Source organism: Calidris pugnax, unplaced genomic scaffold (assembly GCF_001431845.1).
Source record: "Calidris pugnax isolate Ruff unplaced genomic scaffold, ASM143184v1 scaffold118, whole genome shotgun sequence".
Classification (NCBI taxonomy): domain Eukaryota; kingdom Metazoa; phylum Chordata; class Aves; order Charadriiformes; family Scolopacidae; genus Calidris; species Calidris pugnax.
The window spans coordinates 4,796,738-4,818,758 of NW_015090855.1; the positions used below are offsets into that span (position 1 = coordinate 4,796,738).

General features: G+C 42.3%; 1 protein-coding gene and 1 long non-coding RNA gene across 2 annotated transcripts; both read left to right on the forward strand.

The window, feature by feature from the left end:
• Window positions 1-527: 527 nt before the first annotated feature.
• On the forward strand, window positions 528-8,734 carry RAE1 (ribonucleic acid export 1). The gene is made up of 11 exons (XM_014943843.1): window positions 528-631; window positions 769-873; window positions 1,915-2,007; window positions 2,417-2,503; window positions 3,279-3,365; window positions 3,630-3,701; window positions 4,269-4,376; window positions 4,731-4,837; window positions 4,926-5,001; window positions 5,598-5,792; window positions 7,373-8,734. Exons 1-11 carry the CDS (start codon window positions 542-544, stop codon window positions 7,457-7,459), a joined length of 1,107 nt encoding a protein of 368 aa, XP_014799329.1. The 5' UTR covers window positions 528-541; the 3' UTR covers window positions 7,460-8,734.
• Window positions 8,735-11,382: 2,648 nt separating this feature from the next.
• Window positions 11,383-20,476, forward strand: LOC106889105. The gene is made up of 6 exons (XR_001412254.1): window positions 11,383-12,393; window positions 12,893-13,038; window positions 14,396-14,471; window positions 17,004-17,061; window positions 18,571-18,695; window positions 19,672-20,476. It is a non-coding gene; the product is annotated as an uncharacterized LOC106889105 (long non-coding RNA).
• The last annotated feature ends 1,545 nt before the right edge of the window (window positions 20,477-22,021 follow it).

The following is a 22,021-nucleotide window of genomic DNA, read 5'->3' on the forward strand; positions in this document are numbered from 1 at the left end:
GACCGCCTCCGCGCTCCCGGGCGGGACTCCCCCCCGCGCAGTGCGGCAGCGCCGCGGCCCGCGAGCGCCCTGGGCCCCGCTCCCACCCCCGCCTCTCCCCCGAACGGCCGCTCCTCGCGCCGGCCGGTTCTGCCGGCAGGGAAGCGGGAACCCCGCGAAATAACGCCTTCTCGTCTGCCGGGCGTCCTCGCCGCCCCGCCGGGCGGGCTGCGGGCAGAGATGTGAGGCTGGGGCCTGTACCGGAGGGGGAGCGCCGCCGGGGCGGGCTGTGCCCGGTGCGGGGGGGGGGTTAGCGCTCGCCAGATGGCGACCGGAGAGGAGTCCCTGACAGCGGAGGCCGATTGGGAGTGTCAGGGATCCAACAGCAACGAGAAGTGTGATTTAATTTTTAAATTCCGTATGTTTTTTATATCCCTGGGCCCCTCCCAGGCGGGGTGAGGGGGTGTGTGTGTGCTGGTGTAGTGGCTGTGGTGAGGCACCCCAGGGATGCTGGAGGGCATTGCGGGTCTGAGTAAGTCTGTTCCTCCTTCACAGGGCAAAGATGAGTCTCTTCGGATCCACGTCGGGGTTTGGTACGGGAGGTACCAGCATGTTTGGCAGCACGACTGCAGACAACCATAATCCGATGAAGGTACGTGGGTTAATCCAGTGGGAACCACCGTGCTGTGTTTTAATGTGTGCCTGCTGGCTGGCCCTGTAAAAGTTACAGGATCTCAGCGCATAGTTCTCAAACGTGGCTAATTTTGTGTTGTCTCCTGCCCTTTACAGGATATTGAAGTAACATCTCCACCTGATGACAGCATATCTTGTTTAGCATTTAGTCCACCGACATTGCCGGGCAATTTCCTCATCGCAGGATCATGGGCAAATGATGTGAGTACCCCCAGGCAGGCCTGCAGGTGACTAAGTGGGAGCATCCGTGCCTAAACGGCAATATGTAGTCCTAAAAACTTGTGCTGGGCACCTGGAAATCTTCCTCTTTGCAGAACTGCAAGATTTGTGTCTGGTGCCAAAGCACTAAAGTGTGACACAGTTGAGCTGCTTCAACTGAGAAATTCAGTTGTGGTCTTCAGATTAGTCATTCCTCTGCCTGTGTGTTTTAAGGTTCAGCTCAGAGTATGTACTCAGTGCTTTCCCTCTTAGATTTTTACTGCTTTGATTTTTATTCTTCCTACTGACTTGGTTTTTAGCTTCATTTTATTATACAGTTAGGCTAACATAGTTATGCTTTGCCCGGTGACAAAACCATGAGCCCAGTGGTAAATTACCCAGTTTCACAGTGTAGTCTGAAAAAGATTAGGTTCTTACACCTCATTAAAGTTTGTTTGGATTGAAGGGTGAGATCCCAACTGACACAAGCAGGGAGGGGAAGACAAACGTGAGCGCCGTTTTTAACTGGTCTGTTTGGTCTGTTGGCTGGTAGCCTGCAGCAGGCAGGGTAAGGGTTCTCCAGGAGAGCACTGGGAGGTGTTATGTGATAGTAAGGTACTTTTGAGGTGAGGTTGAAGTTGTGGGTTGAGTTGTGGCTGTACAGATAAAAGGACACTAATCAGAGAAAATAAGATTTCACCAGTTCTGAGAAAAAGCTTTGTGGTTTATAATCATAGAATGGTTCGGGTTGCAAGGGACCTTAAAGACCATCAGTTCCAACCCCCTGCCATGGGCAGGGACACCTCCCACCAGACCAGGTTGCTCAAAGCCCCCTCCAATGTGGCCTTGAACCCCTCCAGGGATGGGGCAACTGCAGCTTCTGGACTGCGAGTGCACAGTGCCAGCTCTTGTTGAGCCAACACCCCCAAGTCCTTCTCCTCGTACTTTTTGTTGGATAAAATAAGTCTGGGATCTTCAGGAAGAGAAGTCTTTTGAGTTCTTAGTGTTAATGCGTTATAACTTTGTACACTTTCCCTGTTACAGGTTCGCTGCTGGGAAGTTCAAGATAATGGACAGACAATCCCAAAGGCTCAGCAGATGCACACAGGACCTGTACTAGATGCCTGCTGGAGTGATGTATGTTTCTGTTTAAAAATAAATACAGTTTTGACCAAAACCTTAAATAAATTGGCATGTGGTTTGCAGACAGACACGAGTACCATGTGTAGATGCAGCCCATGGTTATTGTATAGACTTACGTTACTGTAAATATGTGCTAAGCATATCCTAATAGCATAGACTAACATGAGCATAAGAAGGGTGAAAGTGAGTTTTAAAAGTAAAAATGTATTTAAAGCTAGGTAATAGCAAGTCTTCTCTTTTATGACATAATAGTCGTAAATAAATTTACATTTTTATGTTTTATGTTTCTGTATATGTTACATTAGTGTTATGATATTACTAGAAGAGAATAAGACTTGACAGTTTTCTAATAGATACTGTGTGATAGAGCTATTTAATCTCTTGGCCTTTTTCATTTTTTTAGGACGGGAGTAAAGTATTTACTGCATCCTGTGATAAAACTGCCAAGATGTGGGATCTCAACAGTAATCAAGCTATTCAGATTGCACAAGTAAGTAAGGAGCCCCCAAGCTTTGAATAACTTGTGCAGCTGTTCCTCTATTTTACTTGAGAGAGCTCTTTCCATTGTTTCTGTGGTCTCACTAAGTCACCTGGCTGTGTTATAGGGGGGGAAAATTTAAGAAATCATTGAATTAATTCTCACAAATATCAGCTTTCTGCTGCAGCAGTAACAGGCATTATAATTTACATTCTCAATTTGGAAGTGAATATCTGTTCATAGAATATGTAGTTATGGTAACTAAAATGAGTTACCAGTTACAATTTAAGTGAATTAGTCCTTTTAATGATTGCTTCTTGTATCTTATTTGAGGTGATAAAATTCAGATTCTCAGCCTTGATCTTAAAAACTTGTTGATATAATTAACATAGGCCTTTCTTCTGTAGCTCTTGTCAGAAGAAGCTGGGTTTATATTAGTTTGCAATAAATAGTGTATTATATAAAAGTGTTGATTTTTAGCATGATGGATAATATCCTTTATAAATAAATAGAGAATTCTGCTGTTTGTAGTTGGTATTTCTGCTGTGATCATCGTCCTATAGCGACTTGATTGTAGTTCTTTGTGTTAGGAACCATTTTTGTCTTATGTGGGTGATTTTACAGCACTAAACAACACAATAATGTCATGACCAACCTTCATCCTAACTGCTGTGTTTTCTTGAATGGATAAAAATTGTAAATGCATACAAAAACATGAGAAGAAAAAACAAGAAATGTGGACTGTTATCTTAGTAAATGTATGTGTGTTTCTCTTTTATTTCTTCAGCATGATGCTCCTGTGAAGACTATCCATTGGATTAAAGCACCAAATTACAGCTGTGTGATGACAGGAAGCTGGGATAAAACTTTGAAGGTATGATTTTTACCTGAACAAATGGACACAAAGCATGCTGGCAATCCGTGTATGAAAATACTTATGTGAAATGACAATATTTTATTAAACGCTAATACAAAAAACACATTAATGAAATAGCCCCACTTCACAGAGAGTTGCAGTATTCTGACTATAGACAAGAATGAAACTACTTGGTAGCAGTTGCATTCTCCTTGCTAAGTAGTTTATATGGTGTATCCTCAACTCCAAGCGTAATTTTGTTTCTTTCTCTGTTTCCATCAGTTCTGGGATACCCGTTCACCAACACCTATGATGACGTTGCAGCTCCCTGAAAGATGTTACTGTGCAGATGTGGTAAGCTGTGATACACAGTAAACCAGTGTCAGCTGGATGTCTGGGGTTAAGAATAAGTCATCAGTCTTTGAGGCTTCTGTAGTTTAGCACTAAATAACAGCTGTTAGTGTAGAATCATAGAATAGTGTTTGATCTCTGTGATTTTTAGCAGTAAAACATAAGCTGATCTTGATCGGGCTCTGGAAAACAGGTATTTGCATCATACAAAGCATGCTTAGTATCCTTTTAATGTCACAAAACCCTGGGACTGACCTACCTTTATTTTTGGATGAGTTTGTGTTAATCGCTATTGTGATTCACATTGGAAGGGTCAGCTAATAATTAGAAGATTTTTGGTATGTTTAATTTCTCAATGGTAGGAAAGAACTGATTTGTTTCTTTTGAAGATATGTCTACAAATGAACTTTGTTCTTTCTCTTTTTCCCCTTTCCCTCTTTCTCTTCCCCCCAGAAAACAGTCTAGTTCCTTTAACTTCTTCAGGGATTTCTCTGAAATAATAAATATAATTCTCTGCCGTGCTGTTAACACCAGTGTCTCTTTTCCAACCTGTTTTACAACCTTATCCAGGTTCATCCTATGGCTGCCGTGGCCACTGCAGAAAGGGGTTTGATAGTTTATCAGTTAGAGAACCAACCTTCTGAATTTAGAAGAATAGAGTCTCCTCTTAAACACCAGGTAAATGATGATATTTATTATGAGCATATTTATACAGGTGGTTGAAGTTCTGGGCTTGCCATTTTTTTGTAAAAAAAAAAGCAATATTTCAAAACCAAAGTACTTTATCCTTAAACAGCACATTTCCTGGTTTGCCATTGATCTATTCCTGATCTTCATAAGGATTTAGAAATGTAAACGCTGTTGCCCAAATTCTCAATAGAATTTGACCTCTCTTTTGACCCTTTTTGTGGTTTTGCTTTAGTTTGCATTGATGTATGTGATGTTTTGTGTCCCCGTGGAAAATAGACAGCATTCAGAAAACTTGACTGTCAAGTCTCTGTCTAAAATCCTCTGTATCTTTCTCAAATTTAGCATCGCTGTGTTGCTATTTTTAAAGACAAAGTGAACAAGCCCACTGGATTTGCCCTTGGAAGTATTGAAGGAAGAGTAGCTATTCATTATATCAACCCCCCAAATCCGTAAGTATCATTTAATAAAACATTCTTTCATTATTGGTGTTTACAGTGAGGAAGGTAAAAAATATTTATTTTTATTTTTCCCCCCCAGTGCAAAAGATAATTTCACTTTCAAATGCCATCGCTCCAATGGAACAAATACATCAGCACCTCAGGATATCTATGCTGTAAGTATTCAGTACATACCGTTAGATCATTTACACAGGGCAATATACACTGTTAATGTTGTTCTCCTTGACCTTTCACCCTGCTTAATGTTATCTTAGACATATGTTTAAAGACCAGTCATAGTTATACGTTAAAAGGAAAGACAAATTTTTGTACTTTCCTTAAAGCAAGCAGCAGATCAGTCAGTCATTAAATCATCTTGGTGGAGTTGACACTTGTAAATTTTGCTGATATTGAAACAATGCTTTATTTCTGGAATGGGATTATGCAGTGAATTTTTAGATACTACAAAAAAGGTGATGCTTTCCTTGTTGCCCTGGTGTTTTTTGTTTGTTTGGTGTTTAGTGTTTTTTTTTTCCCTCCCAAGAACGTATCTGAAAACATTTAAAAAAAAAATTGGAATTGTATCTAGTTGAAAAATTTTCCTCCCAAGAACATATCTGAAAACATTTAACAAAAAAATTGGAATTGTATCTAGTTGAAAAAAAAAATATCTTTCCTGTGTATTTATTCTCTGAGGGTTCTGCACGTGTTGATGTGAGTGTTCCTATTCATAGGTGTGGTGTTTTACGTAGTATTTTTTATGATTCTGCAGGTAAATGGGATAGCGTTTCACCCTGTCCACGGTACTCTTGCAACAGTAGGGTCTGATGGAAGATTCAGCTTTTGGGATAAAGATGCACGAACGAAGCTAAAAACATCAGAACAACTTGACCAGCCGATATCTGCTTGTTGTTTCAACCATAATGGCAATATATTTGCATATGCTTCCAGTTACGATTGGTCAAAGGTAAGGTTTATACTCATATTTGTACTTGCAGTTGATAACTAAGACTGCCATTTATACATGAGGCTTTTCCTGCTCTTTATTAATGGTAGCTGAGTCTTTCTAATTTCACAACCCTGCAAGAAAACTTAGAATGGTCATTTTAGACATCTGATGAAACTTGACACTGAAGTAGTTCATTCTTTGTTTTTTGGCTTCAGTTGGGTAAGATTGCTAAACGCTGCTGTTTTGCAAATGTGCATGAGCAAAATGTAAATGGCATGATTCAGAAGTTACTCCACTTGCCTCACACACATTCTGCTCTGGGGAGTGTCACGGGGCAATGTGGCACCCTAACGAGGTCCCACGGATCTCTTTGAGATGCACATCTCTGCTTCTGCAGATTCTCTTCAAAAAGAACCCCACTGTGACTGTGGTTATAAACACTTAAACCAGTGCTTGAGTGCCACGTACTGACTTCCCAGTGCCATGCAGTGCAGCTTGCTGGTGGCACTTATTTATGTATTTCTCTTCCGAACTTGACTCAACAATAAATCCTGTAGAGGCAAGAGAATCACAATAAACCATAATGTGCAGAGAAGCAATACTTCTTAATAGTTTAAGAAGGGAGTAGCAAGCCTGAAATGTGATTTTAGTGGTATGGCAATTTCCATTAAAAGTATTGTTTTCCTGTTATACCTAATGCTTTTAAATTTGATAACAATATTCCATGTGTTTTTGACTGAAATGAATGCAGGTATCACACAGGTGAGCTTGAATGCATGCCACAAAGAGAGCAAAATTATCATTTATTGGTTTGTGTCTAATGTTCTGGGTGCTGCCTGAAGTAAGATAACTTTGTTAGATGTTGGGGCAGATGAATTTTGTGCTAAATGCTTGGGCAGTCTGCAATGGTGGATAGGTACTGAGGTCACCAGTAGTAAGTAGTAACACCATTGGGTACCAAGTACTAAATATCCTTTCTAGGCCCACTCCTGTCAAGTAGAGTTGGTGATTTTCAAGTTATGTGTTGGACTTTAATAGCTTTATTAGTGTTTACTCTCCCTGATTTGAATACTTGTGTATTGAATTGGTAATGTGTATGCAAATAATGGCAATGTGCAAAATAGTATATTTGCATCTGCAGCTGGGGAACAGAGATGTTTTTGCAGTTGCCTGTAGAACTTGGGCTTTGCTTTGAAAAATATGTGACATAATTTAAAATATAGAAAATATAAAGCGAAACTGTGTGCCCATTAAAGTTCTAGCTGCTTCTCTGCCTAGAATGATATTTAAAAAAATAATCATTGAGCTCCTATGTTGCATCTATAAAGTAGAGCTCAGACATATGTGGTTATTTTTTTTATGAAAAGTTTTTTTTATACCTTAAAAATGGATAAACATCCCTTAAGTTTTATTTGATATGCACAGTTCTTGCAATTACTTGTTATAATTGCCTGTTTCTAATCCACCATTGTTGTCCAACAGTCTTTAAGATTCAATCTTAATAAAACAAACCCATAGAATATTTATTCTTACATTTTAAGGTAATGCTGGTATTTTCTTCTTTGAAGAGAGTAAATGCAGATTATTTTTCTTTCTAGGGTCACGAATTTTATAATCCACAAAAGAAAAACTACATTTTTCTGCGAAATGCAGCAGAAGAGTTAAAGCCTAGGAATAAGAAGTAGTGAGTATGAGTCTGACTTGTGTTACTCTACTGTTCTCTGCCATTCCTGCCTCTACTCCACTGCTCTTCTGCCATTTGTGCCCTGTTGCACCACGGTTCAGTCAACTTTGGATCGCTAACATTTAGCAGGAACTGTAAAAATTACATTAAATGTGTTCTAACTTGCTGGAGAACATTTTTCAAATTCGATATTCTGATGTGTCCAAGAAATTGAGGCTAGTATTCACATGACTTAACCACTGTCTGTTCCACAGCAATAATAAAATTGCAGCAAAATCTAAATCTGGGTTAGATGTTCCTGCTTCGAATTGCAACCATTTTTATCTATGGATTAATTTTATTAGTACTACATTAAAATATGTCAATTTTAATTGTTCTGGAGAAGTTGTATAAATACTGTATTTTTTTGTAAGTAAGTACTTGAAGAATTGCAAGTAATTCTTCTCAAAGGAGTCTTATTATTCAGGGGTTCTTTTTGAAATGGGAATATTGTCTTCTGAAGGCCAGGAATAAATGCCTTGCAAGTTGTTTTCCCTCATTTCTTCAATGAATTTGGTAGGTCTGTAAGTGGCCAACAGCAGTGACAGAAACTCGAGACAAAAGGGGCTCAGTGCAAATTCTACTTGAGTTTTTTCTTGTGCTTCAGCAATGGACATGACTTCTGAGCCCATGATACTTGTGCTTATTCTAGTTTGAAGGAGAAATTGCCAGTTGTGCCAAACGACACATAGTTCAGTGATAGGAGCAAACCAGTAACGGTTTTGTTTCATTCATGACCAAACCAGTGTGTGCAAAATACTTGTGTGGCCTAAACTGCTATAAAACTGACACCTTTTAGAGTTCCAAGTTGGTTCGTTTACATCTCTTTTAACATGGTTTTTGTCCCTTAACAGGGGGTTCTGAACTGAAAAAAAATATTACTCATTTTTGTAATAACTAGAAAATAGTGCTGGTGAGTTTCATCCTGATCAAAAATGCTGTGAAACAAAACAATTGGGTCTCTTTCTGACTTGAATCTACCACTGTTTACTCTTAATTAGCCAGTTGTATACATGCCAAAGTTTTCTTTTTAGAAGTGAATGCTTATTATTCCTGTTTAACTGTTGTTTGATAATGACTAAATAAAAATGAGGGGGCGCATGTATAGAAATACCTGTCCTATTGTACAAATTCTCTGTAAAACTGTATGTTGTAACACTTATGGTTATGGATTCATGCTACATTTCAAATAAAATTTTTAATAAATGCTTTTTTATATTCAAAAGTTCTGTTATAATACCGTGGGCAAGGTGGTGTGCTTCACTTCTAAAAGCAGCTTCTTGTCCTTTCACTGTAATTCAGATACATTTTCTGAAAGTAAAGTACTTTTACCCCAGCTGCTTGAGCTGGAAATGTAATGCATTCTCCAGTTGCTGTTTCTGTAGGAATAATCCCTGTGGTTTCCCATCAAAGAATTAAGGGGACTAGAATGGAAGGCTTTTTGTTTTGTAAGAATGAATCAAGTTCCTTGCTATCTCAAAAGCCAAACACCTGACAATTTGTCTTTAGTACAAATGAATCATACTATCTTCAGACTCTCTATAGCCTCCTGCTCCTTTAACTTCTGACTCTTCTCTTCATGGTGGTCATCAGGTTTTCTTGGGTGTGTATTTCTTGTTTGGTACAGTCGTGTAGTTGAGGAAAGTCCATGGAATATACTCTGCTGTTGTTTAGAGATGCTCTATTCTGGGTTTTATTTCTCAAGATAAAAGTAGCAAGGAAAAAAACCTTGTTTTACAGGGTTTCAGATTTCACATTCGTGGACTCTTTGTTTTCTTTAACATAGGAAGGAGTTCCCAGCAATTGCATCAGTAGCCAGTCATTTGCTCAAACATTTCGTTTGGTTTTGTTGATTTATTTTTTTTTTTTAAGATTGTGACTGTTAATGCTGTAATCTTTGGTTGTTAACACATTTTTCCAGGCTTCCCAGTCTAAGGAATGCCACGAGCAATTGCAGGCTCAAGGTTAAGTGTGTCATTGATGGCAAAAAAATTTAAATAAATAAAAATTGTAATCTCCTGTGTGCAGAACTACCACTGGTGTAAACAGGGAAGAATGGAATGTATCATCTGTTGCTTGTTTAAAAAAATCTGTTTCTTTGTTTAAATAGTTAACAATGTATGATGAAAAAATAGTTCAGCAGGTACATTGCTACTGCATCCACTGGAGTTGCACCTACTTTAAGTGGCTGCAAAGTTTGGCTAAAATATCATTTCATTATGAAGCCAGCGCTGGTGAGTCTCTCTTGTTTGGCAGTACAGTTCTGTATTAATATCTTGAGTTCTTACTCCCCTGTTGGAATCAATTTCTTTTTATCTGTCAGCTTTCAGAATTATTTAGTCATCACATTAATTGTTCAGACTAATTTTAGAAGGGCATATTTTCCATTACATGGCTGTGCACATTAGATACATTCAATTGGGAGGACGGAGTCAAACTTTGAACTGATTTGTTTTCCATTACCCAAGTTAAGAGAATGCATTGGCAGTTTACTCCTCCCTGGAATTACTGTAAGGTTCTCTTGTTAAGTACACACAGCTGTCTCCCTTCAAGCATCAAACGTGTAGTGAGAGCTTATTCACACACAAGTAAGTGTTAGCACACATTCTGGAGGTGTATTAACTTGCCATTCTATGATAGTTACCTGCCCCAAAAAACTAAATGAAGTCGAATGTGAGATTATAACGTGTGTACCCAAAGCTAACCCTAGGAATGATAATCTTTGGCATAAAGACCAATTCAGTTAAGCCCCCCAAAATGGGGACATTTTCTAAACATTTTCAGATAAGCTGTCTTAACCTTCCTGCTGCTAGTGTCACATGGCAATGGCCTTCCATGTTGATTTCATGTGCATTTCAGAAGTGTACTTAAAGTGTTTTTGGGGAAGACTAAGCAATTGACAATAAGTTTGTCTGCTACAGCCTTTCAGAAACGAAATACAGACGTGTTTGCACAATGGCGAGTGGTCGGAGTGTCTTAGTCTGCCATCTGTCAGATGAAATGCAATAGGTGAATTGGTGAGTGCTCCAGCCTAGCTCCCAGGCCAGGAAAACGGCTTAATTGGAGTCATTATCCAGAGAAGTATGGATTTGGGATAGAGGTGGGGTGAGGTCTGTGTGGGAAGTTTCAATAAAACTATTGCTTAGGCCTGGTTGAATTTAACTGTGATTAAGTGCTGTTTGCAGATGAGGAGTTTGGGCAATTGCCCACTGTAAGGAGTTGTGTCCAACCAGTCTCAAAAGGTTCACGCTACCTGGCCTTTGAAATGACAGAAGCTACTTATTTCTTTGGTTTTTTGCTGTTGCTGATCGTTTCTAGAGATGAACCAGAGCAAAATGAAATGTTAAGGTTTATGCTGTTAGGTTTTTACATCTCCAGGTTCTCTGGCTAAGTGTCATTTCCAGTCTGGCATAAGAGTAAGTTACCTTCTTCCCCAAGTTTTTGGTGGAGATTCTGTACGTATGGCATTTCCCCTGGGTTGTTCAGCAGCCAGGCGAGAACCACTGGTGCTGCAACACAAAATAAAATGGAACAAATTAAAAATAAAACCAGTTCCTTAATAAAAGTTTCAACACGAGCAATTGCAGTGTAGAATGCAATGCACAAAATGTTCTACATGTGTCCTTTAGAGCTGTTGCTGTAACTCTGTTCTGCCAGGAGATGGCGCCATTGATGGCTTCTTGGCGCAGGAGCGTCCCTGGGCTGCTGCTCCCCTGGCTCCAGCGGAGCTCTCTGTGGGGCTGGCAGAGCTGCTGCACTGGGCTGTGAGACAAAATACAGTTATTCCTAATATCAAGAATACGCAGAGAATGGAAGAAGATACATAAAAGATGGAAATACTTTTTAATTTCAGTTTTACAGGAGTGTATGTGATATCCAGAAATATAAACCAAGATCTTTTTAGCACAAGCTATGAGATGCTCTCTCAGCTGCTCAGAGCATCCATATGGCTTTCCAAGCCTTGGGGACCTAAGGTAGTGTTAAAGGTGTTGGTAGCAGTTTGGGGACCAGACAGGAGTCTAGAATTAGGTGAGGGTGGAGCTGAGTGAGTTAAGTGTATGAGCTATTGGCTACTAGCGTTTTAATTACCTTCTCTTTGAGATAAATCTCAGTTACTTAGACTAGTTTTCACACTGCTGTTGTAGGAGACTGTAGGTTTAAAATGGGTAAGCAACTATTTTTTTTTCTAAACTGGATTTCTTGAAGGAAGAAAGAAAAAAAAAAAAGCTAATAAAAATACTTCACTGAAAAACAAGCTCAGTGACAAGCTACTTAAAAACAAGGGCACATTTTTCCAAATATTTGAAATGCAGTATCTTTTTTATTTTCATTTTCAAAGCTTGGAAATGCAGAAGATAAAGAGAGGGAGAAACAGTCCTGAGTTGTAAGATTTGAGTATGTTTTTAAATTGCATATTTACCCCACGTAGCTATCTGGTCTCTGGGGTGTGTGTGACCGCCTGGTGTATGTGATCACCCCTGGTGATGCTCTTGGCACGACTAATGCCATTTTATAAGGGAACCAGCCCTTCTCTGAGACCAAGCAGCTCATAGATCTGTTCCTGTGTTTGTTCCCTTTCCCTCATTATCAGGCCCTGAAGGTCCTGTGAACCAAGCAGACGAACCAAACAGATTTCTTCCTCCCCTCCATGCTGGCCTCAAGATTCCTGGGTGCCAGGCCGGTTACTCCATTCCTGGCTGGCCTTGAAGGTCCCAGGCACCCACCAGCCAGGTGGCAGTGATGTCCCCAGCGCAGAATGAGGAGCGTAACAGCACCCAGAGCACTGGCTATAAAATCAGTAACAAGCCCTAAGTGGGGAGCTTGGACCCGAACTGCTGCTGGACAGTGAGCCCCATGGCCAGGGATGCCACCTTATCTGCTTCCTCCGAGGACTGAGTGAGTGCCTTGTGTTCTTTTATACGATTACTATATAGATTATGATGGTCTGTTCATACGGCACACTCTGTGTTGAGATCTGACCTGATCTAATCAGCCAGGTGATTAGAAATTATCAGCTGTATTATAAATTCTGTATTACGCTACGTAGAGATTGTAGAAATCTCTTGTAGAAATCCTCTGCCATTTTAGAATTGTAGAAACCTCTTGTAGAAATCCTGTGCCATTTTACCTGGGAATTCTATGCTGTACAAATCATAATATCCTTTTAAGAAAATAAAGCTTTAACTGTAACTACAATTTAGTGCCATCGTCATCCTGCCAGAGCCTGTCTGTCCCCTTAATATTGAGTGGCAAGCGTAGCTTAAAAGAAAAAAAGCCCAGTATTGTCTGCATTGACAGAAAGTTGTCTTGGCACACCTCTGGCTGCGAGGTGGGGTTGGTAGAACCGTGTATTTCATCCTAGAGCTCTTGTTCAAACGTCTGTTCTTATTTCCAGGTAAGCTTAGGTTTATATCCCGGCAGTACAGGGGCCATCCTGCTGCTCTCAGCCATTGGAAGAGTGGAAACCTCTCCTGTTCCTCCCTCGCCAGGTCGGGATAAATGGCACATCATCAGCTGCCTGTGAGGGTTGCTTGTGGCATGGTATGTTCTGTGTACACACGGAGCAGCCTGTGTTCCCAAAAATCTGCAGCGGGAAGGAAGCTCATGGGGATGTGTTGGCTGGAGCAGGGGGCTGGGAGGTGGCACCTACAGGCGTTAGGAACTGGAAGTGGCAGCATCTGCCTGCTCTGCCCCGGGCATCCCACTGGGCACGGCCATGGAGGTGGCACGCAGGGAGGGATTCGGGCTGACGTCTATTTCAGTTCTTCAAATTCAAAGCAAACCTGCGTTTATTTGTACCGTTTACCTGTTTCTGAGGTGGGGTTAGGGGGTAAAAGGGATTCGGGCAGGGTAAGAGGAGAGGGAGGGGGGATGGCAGAGGGGCCGCGCGCCTCGGGAGCGCTCTGGCATCAACACAGCCCTTCCAAATGTTTGTGTTGCGTGGGTTCTGCAAATACTTTTTGTTACAGGGCATAAAAGATACAATACCTGTCAACATTAGCTTTGTAAAGAGAGACCGTTTTCTTCTGTTGACTAATTATCCAGTGAATATATTCAGTTTGAAGAGACACTTCAATAATTTAGCAGGCATGTGCCAGGTAATGTAGGAGCTTTTGTCTTACTAGCGGCATAGATCTTCAGTCATGTGTAACTCAATCCCTGGCTTTATGTATTCAAGGAAGTGTTTGGTATAGCTCCTGTATCAAGTGCCACTGAAAAGCAGGCCTAGATAAAAGATTAAGGTAATGCTCTTACCTGTGAATAGGGAAAATTTACCCTTTACTGCCCAGTATGTCTTCTGCAGGCAATAACTGCTTCATAGATGTGAAGCTGCATATACTGAGAGCCAAAACTGAGTTTGTTGTAGTAACAGAAAAATGCTGGACACTTGCCTGTTAAATACCCCGTCGGTTAAGCCTCTCCTCCCTTTACTTTGTGGTGTATTAACACATCCTTTGTAGTTTGATACTGGATGCTTTCTGTCAGGAGAGTTTCTTAAATGTGAATCATGAGTAGTTCTGCATTCTCCGGTTTGCTGTACCAGATAAAGAGAATTATAATGTTCACTTCCTGGCAAATACTATGTAGCGAAACTCAAGCAACAGATTTTCTTCAAACCCTCCCAAGGTAATTAGCCACAGTTGTGCCATCCCCCAGAAAGGTGTAAGTTCAAATGTCCTTTTCTGAGCCACTGTCAGCTGGTTTGATCACCCTTCTCTGCTACCCTGCAGGACAGCTGATCTACAGCAAAGGGAGATGTGTTCTGTGTAGACCATGATTATTGTACTTGGTAAAGCGCAGAAATAATGCAGCAGCTCAAACTAGTCTCAAATGACTAAAACCAGAGTTAAAATACAATCTTTTTTCTTTTCTTTTTTTCTCCCTTTTGGAAGGACAGCTGTCTGCCATGCTCCTGCTGTAACACCGAGTGGGATTTATATGGATTCAAAAGGACAGATATCACTTACTGACAGGTAATTGCTTTTTGCAGACATCTGACTCTTTTCCTTGGAGGTCTCCTTTTTCTACATAATAATTCATTCGTGGTCTAAAGCAGCAGGGTTGCAGACTAATTGCTTCTTTATGCATTAATCTTTAATTTATGGAACAGAACCTATATATTTGTAAAGAACAACTTTACATCTGTTGAGCGTTGCCAGTCTCCAAACACAGGTATGTAGTATTTCAGAAACACGTTCACTGGACTGAAATGGCTTTTCACAAAACCACAGAAAGATGGGAAGCGTCTATGAAAAGAGAACAGCTTAGCAAAACCTTTTCCATTGAACCCTTCTCCTGTCGAGCTTTTGTTCAACCACAAGCTGTGTGATGCGGTTCGGCTCGGTCTGTAATGCTGACCTGTGTCGTTCACAACAGCTTAGGTCATCCAGTTCATCCTCTGACTACCTTTCTTTCGTGGTCCTGCTGGCAGCGGTGAGGAAATAGAAGATGACTGAAGAAGATGACTATTCTGAACACGTCTTGGCCCAGCGAAAAGTTCCCCAATAGTAGTTTTCCTATGACAGAGTCATCTGAGAACTTACTTGCTACTGTCATGCTCTTGCTAAGCCTCCTTATCTTCACGGACAGTGCTGTCAAAGCTGTCCTTCTGGTTAGGAAACAGAAGAGTTGTTTTTTTTCTTCTTGTAGGCTGATGAAAATGTCCTTTGAAGAAGGACTGGCCTTGGTACCCTTAGGCTGGCAAAAGGAAAATTGTGCTTCAAGAATCAGAATGGATTTCCTGATTTAGTGCCAATCCATAGGCTTCATTCTCAAGCTTGATTTTACTTCAAAAACGCAGAAAACTGACCTATCAACTTTTTTCTGTCTTTCTGAGAATGCACATGATACATACCCTTTTTATTGCCTTATGCTCTTCTATGTGCTTAGCCCCTAACCGAAAGCATGATGTCGTAACTGCTCCGTGTGACCGAGCAGGAAACAGCCTGCCTTCGTTTCAGCTGTCATCTCCAGCTGATGTCATTGTCCTGCTGCAGTGCTGGGGACATCATGTTGCTGGCAGTCGCCTGTTGAGCTACTGAAGGCTTTTCCTCATCAGTGATGGCTGTGGTGATAAGTTGTTCTCATGTCTTGACTGTTTGGTTGTGTTCATACCCTGTTCAGAGCCACCGCTGCCTTGTGTTTGAATAGAGTAGACATGGTAACTTGAAGGCTCTAAGAGTTTCTAACTAAACCTTTAAAGAAGGTTAATTATACACCGTGTGGATCATCTTTTTTTTTTTGATGTGTGCATGGTATTCTGCACTTGGCCAGGTTCATCACGGGCATTAAGTACATTCTAAAAGTATCTGAAATTGGAAGGGTGATACCAGACGAGGGGGATCATATCATTGGATGTGTCAAGACAGAAGAGTCTGTATTAATAAGGTCTAAAATACAACAGCCCACAGAAGACACCACCAGATTTAAGGTGGTGATCCAGATGGGTGAGACTTGGGTACGCTCACCTGTGGGAAGCTGGGTAGAAAGGGCCCACCTGAGGTCTGACCCAATGCTATTGAATTTGAAATTGGAAGGGTGATACCAGACGAGGTGGATCATATCATTGGATGTGTCAAGACAGAAGAGTCTGTATTAATAAGGTCTAAAATACAACAGCCCACAGAAGACACCACCAGATTTAAGGGGGTGATCCAGATGGGTGGGACCTGGGTACGCTCACCTGTGGGAAGCTGGATAGAAAGGGCCCACCTGAGGTCTGACCCAGTGCTATTGAATTCAATTTTCTTTAGCTGCAAGGAATGTCTCTTTTGCCCGTACAACTACATTGTATGTCCCAGAGCTAAGCCATCTTGTTCAGTGTTCTTCTGTGTCCTGACCATTCCCCTTGCTGGAGCAGGTGGATGGTGCCTGCTCAGTTTGTGCTACCAGCGTTACATACAATCCCATGGAAAGGTCATGGGATGTGGCCCTGGCAGCTCAGGCAGAGATTGTTAGGACCCTGTGGCATTTTCTTTTCTTTCCTTTTTTTAATCAGAAAATATGACTTAGTTTTAACATAACAACAAAAATTTGGAAAAAAAATATATTATTAATGTTGTTTCAAAATGCCTGAAATTTTCTGCTGTCTTCCTCTAAAGAACATGAAATTATTTCTTGCTCATTTTAAAATGTAGTTTATGGTTTTCAAAATGCTAACAAAAGTATGAAGTTGGAATTAGTATTTTCCCAAAGTACAACACACGAGATTGAAATAGTGAAAACATTTCCTGAACTATTTTGAGATGTAAGTTTTGTAGTTTGACTCAGATGGAATGTTTTTTCGGAAAAACTTTTTCAGGGAGGAAACCCCTTTTGTTCAATAATTAAATCTCAGCCTGAGAGAGCTGGAACGATATTTCCATTAACAAGAGCCATAATTTCCGTGCAGAAATTCAGAAAAAGACTGATACCTTTATTGGAGGTTGTGTTTAGCAGATGATGATTAGTGTTTTTTCCTCTTTATCTTTCTCCTCCTCCTCCCCACGCCCTGCCCTGCCCTTCAGATTTGGGGATACCTGAGCCTGTTCCTGAAAAGAGTCTTCCTCCATGGCATCACCAAAGGTAAACTTGAGAAAATGGGCAGTATTTTGGCCTAAATATTTAATGTTCTTTTGACATCACCTAATGCTGTCAATAGCAGAAAAATAGACCTCTTTCTTACAGTTCCTCTTCACCATTACTTACTGTTGATGGAGCTAGAAAAACCTGTATAGAAGCTTCTGGTCCAGAAACAGACATGAGTTGTTTGCTTTCTGTTTCTAACCTATATCATCCCTTTCCTGTCTTCTCCTACAAAGTAAAGAAAAAAAACTGAAATCAGCTAGTGAAGGATTTCACGGATTTGTTGCGTAATTTAGTTGCAATATGAAAATGACAGCACTTCTCATTAGTTTATTCACTAACAGGCCAAAGAGCAATCATCCCCAAGGTCACAGGAAAGGCAAGGATCACCATTGCTCCTGGCCAAGACATTACAATTCTGACGATGACAAAACTATTTGGTATAGATGCCAACAATGCCAGAAAACAAGTCACCATCCTCACCAAGGGCAGTATTTCCATCGCGCAGAGAGCCAGCCCAGCTCCCTGCTGTCAGACTGTGACAATCCCTGGTTGGCAACTGGCTCTGTGCACCCTGGGTGCATTGTCACCCCAGCTCCCCAGCACGCTCTGCCAAAACTGGGGACAGTCTGGTTGACGGGGACATTTACACGCGCAGCTCCCAGGAGGTGACCTGTGACAAACACCACCTGCTAAGATCATGGAAGAGAAATTTTATTTTTTGAGTTCTTGTTGCAGCAGCAGCAGCTCTGAGTTAAGCAATGGTCATGGTGTGTTGGGGGCATCAAAGCAGAAAATCTGAGACAAAGGGCCCAGATGCAGAATTTCCTGCTATAACCTAAACCAAATGCCACTGCATGCAGCTTCCCTCAAGATCTCCCAGCTACGCTACTGTGTGCAGCCCAGCTGGTGGCCAGCATCCAGGCTGAGCATTAGCAAAACTAACAAACCAAGCAGTTCCCACAGTAAGGCCCTTGCTCTCCAGCTAACTTATTGAACTGCAGAGCTTCTAAGAGGGATGTTTCATCTGCTGTTGTTGCAATAACCAGTACGTGGGTATCCATGACAAAACCCAAGGGCACTGCCCTACGGCAGTGAAGTCTTGGCTCAGCAGCAGCAGCAACTGAAAAAGGTCAGAGCTCCACAGTAGCCAGGCTCCATTTTAAAAATAAAGCTCCATCTGTTTCGTAAGACGTGAGGGAGGTTCTTCCATGGCTTTCAGATCAGACCTGTGATGTCTCAGCACAATTCTCCCAAAGACACCAGGAGAAGAAAGAGAAATGCTCAGACAAGTGTACAAGGACAACACCACGGAGCTTCACTGACACTCATCCCACCCCTCCCTGCCAAGGGAGGGACAAGAACAGAAGAGACTTCGGGGCTTTGCAGAGGGCAAGAAATGGGGCTAGATTTTCCCTGCAATGAATTTGCTACTCTTTCCTCATCTCTTTGTTCTTCTGCTCCCAGAGGTACAACTCCCTCTGCCTTAATTTTTTTTTCTTCCTTTAGCAAGGGACCATTTCTCCGTGGTTCTGTATCTGGCTGGTCTTGCAGTGCTGCCTTCTCCGAGACTTCCAGTGGAATCCAGGATGCTTGGTTTGATGATCTGCAAGCTGCTCCATTTCACATCTTGGGTAATGCTGCTGAAGTCCACCTGAAGGAGCCTTTGTGTATCAGTTTTGCATAAGCCTCAAGGAATATATTAACATGCAAGTAAAAAGCCAGTGAGTTCTCTTAACTATGTTGAATTACCATAAAATTAATTTTCCCAATCAGTATGAGAATAGGATGCTCTGGATTTGCAATACAAATCCTATGCATTAAGAAGGTGGATGGTTGTACACCGCTGCTGAAGCTGACTTATCCAGGCCTCCTCATTGATTGACCAGTGTAGTTTTAGTTAAGAAGGTGGATGGTTGTACACTGCTGCTGAAGCTGACTTTCCTCCAAGCCTCCTCATTGATTGACCAGTGTAGTTTTATTTCTTAATAAATACAAAGAACTAAGTGCAGCCTTACAATAGCACGTATCAGGTCTGTGTTCCCCTTCTTGCTTGCAGTCTGTTCTCAGCTTTGTGCTGAGCAGCATCCACTGTTCCCCAAGGCAGCTTCGTACTTTGTGATACTCCTCGTTCTGCAGGAGCTTTCTTTGACCAGGGAAATGTGACACGTACTCTTCTCGGGTACTCTTCTCGTTGTAGTAAAACCACAGGAAGGTGTCAGCAAACTAGCTCTGCCAAGCTCCTGCAGTTTTCATCCGATGGCGGGATGTAATCTGCGGGTGTTTTGGGGTGGATGACGGCTTATCGTAAGAATGAGAGGAAAAATGAAAAAAAAAAAATAAATTTATAATTAAGTCACACAAAGTTACCCTCACGCACTTTCTCTTCTCTTTCCCGCTGTGTTTGTGGTAACAGCTCATTAGACCCTGTGCTTATAATAGCTGTACCATGAGACAGGAGATTTCATTTCCCGTCCTGCTTTCCAGGGCATGGCAAAACGGCCCCACCAGCAGCGCCTGGGGTTTGCAGCGATCACCAACGGTGGGTTCAGCCCTGATTTCTTTCTTGTTCTCTTCTGCCTGTGAGAGAACTTCTCTTCCCGCCTCTAGGAAAGAAGAGGACCTGGGATTCCTCCTGTCAGAGATGTGGGGCTTGTGTTCGCAGAGGAAAAAGGTATGTGATGATTTTCTCCCCCTGACCAGCGTAAGCATGGAGAACTGGGATACTTCTGGTCACTTTTGAGAACCCTGAGCCTCGCCTTCCATGCAGAGGAGCCGGAGTCTGTTTGGATGGTTTGAATCTTTGCCATCGTTCGGAGCAGAATGAAGCTCTGTGAAGGGAGGGTGACTGAATGCCAACTGGGATGTCATTAGCTCGGGCGGCCCGGGCAGCAGCTGATGGGCAGTTTGCGGTGGAAGTCGTGCAGACAGAAGGGGCATGACTCAGTGGTGGAGAGGCCCCGGCCTCTGGCTCTGTTCCCACCCCAAAGGTGTATTCTGGGCTGGGGCAGGGACAGCTCGTGGCTGCACAAACACACATCACTGGGTAAGAACACACAGGCTCCCCACGTGACCGGCCCTTTTCCAGGAGGCCGGTGGTGTTGCTGTGATGTTGGGTGCTGCTGGCCCAGCTCCATCTTTCTTCCACAGCAATCAGTGGAATCATGTCCTAGTCTTGAAGTCTGGTGCTTTAGGAATGAAAAGCTTAATGGCTTTCCTTGGTATATATATTTTTTTTTTCCTTCTTTCTTTTATGAAGCATAGGGTGTTTAGAGCTATGGAAGCAGTGCAAGAAAAATATTAATGAATAACTACGGAGTGCAGACATTAACGCATTCCTTTCTCTTGAAATAACTGGCTTTTCTCTGTGGGCTCTGTAAAAGAAAAATGTCTGAACCTCCTGTATAGAAGCCAAAGTAGATGGTGATTTAGAACTTCACTGGCTTTTTTTTTTTTTTCTAAAATGTTAGCTCTGCATTTATCATGTGGCAAAAAATCTCTCCCTGCCAAATGATAACCCCATAGAGGGAAGATAAATCTAAGGCACAGGGGCAGTTCTGGAGGTTCTGGCTGATGAATTTCTGGGTGATGGGAACTCTAAATGAAAGATATTTTCTAGGACCCCTCCCACATGACAGGCTTTAAACCCTGCTGGGGGGGAGGAATAAGAGTACTGCAAGCACTCCCCCACTGGAGTGTTCATTTTTTTTTTCCCTTCTTTCTTTTATGAAGCATAGGGTGTTTAGAGCTATGGAAGCAGTGCAAGAAAAATATTAATGAATAACTACGGAGTGCAGACATTAACGCATTCCTTTCTCTTGAAATAACTGGCTTTTCTCTGTGGGCTCTGTAAAAGAAAAATGTCTGAACCTCCTGTATAGAAGCCAAAGTAGATGGTGATTTAGAACTTCACTGGCTTTTTTTTTTTTTGCTAAAATGTTAGCTCTGCATTTATCATGTGGCAAAAAATCTCTCCCTGCCAAATGATAACCCCATAGAGGGAAGATAAATCTAAGGCACAGGGGCAGTTCTGGAGGTTCTGGCTGATGAATTTCTGGGTGATGGGAACTCTAAATGAAAGATATTTTCTAGGACCCCTCCCACATGACAGGCTTTAAACCCTGCTGGGGGGGAGGAATAAGAGTACTGCAAGCACTCCCCCACTGGAGTGTTCTCTAAGGGTGGATTTTGGGGCACTGTTTAGCTTTTCAGCTTTGTTTTTCCTGCAGTTACACGAGTTGAATATGGGGCTGCACTACAGTAACTAAATATATAGTGCATTTATATATTTAACTTTAAATCCCAGCTTTCCCAGGTCAGATCAAAAGTAGTGGTATTTCACAGCCTCCTTCTATGAGCTGCCCATCCTGAAAGGGAAAAAAATGCAAAAGGGTGGGGGGGGGACAGTGGAGAGGAACCCCGTTGCTGCCCACCGGTGGGAATGGGAATGATGCATCCCTGTCCCCCAGAGGAGGATGTCCATGTGTCCTCTGGAGAAGCAGGAAGCTTAGGAGCCTGCTTAAGAAAGATGCTTTTGGTGTTTAAACTCCTGGCTTTTCTTCCTCCTTGACTTGGTCGGAGACCATCCCTTCCTCCTGCCTTGGCTTCCCAAGGCACCTTGGCCCCCCGGGCTGGCAAACTGCTCGGGGGCTTCTTTGTCCCTGTGTCCGGACCTGCCGCCGATTAAACACTTGCAGTTGAGATGATTGTGCAACTGAAAAGAGCCGAGGGGGGGGTGTGGGCTGAAAAAACCCCTCTTTTGAGGCGGTTTTCTTTGGCGGGCTCCTGCCGGCGCAGTCCCCTTCCTCCCGTGCTCCCTGGGACTTGGGGGGGCGGAGGGGGGGACGACACACGGACGGACGATGCCGCGGTCCGAGGCAGCTCCGGGGCTGGTCGGGGGCAGCTCCCGGGGCCCGATGGACCCACCGCCACCCCCCGGGGCCCGACGGACCCACCGCCA

Excerpts from the sequence above, each read along its gene's own strand:
- RAE1 (XM_014943843.1), top strand. The coding sequence starts at position 542 with ATGAGTCTCTTCGGATCCACGTCGGGGTTTGGTACGGGAGGTACCAGC. Across the intron at positions 3,366-3,629 it reads GCTGGGATAAAACTTTGAAG|TTCTGGGATACCCGTTCACC; the intron begins GTATGATTTTTA and ends TGTTTCCATCAG. Across the intron at positions 3,702-4,268 it reads GATGTTACTGTGCAGATGTG|GTTCATCCTATGGCTGCCGT; the intron begins GTAAGCTGTGAT and ends AACCTTATCCAG.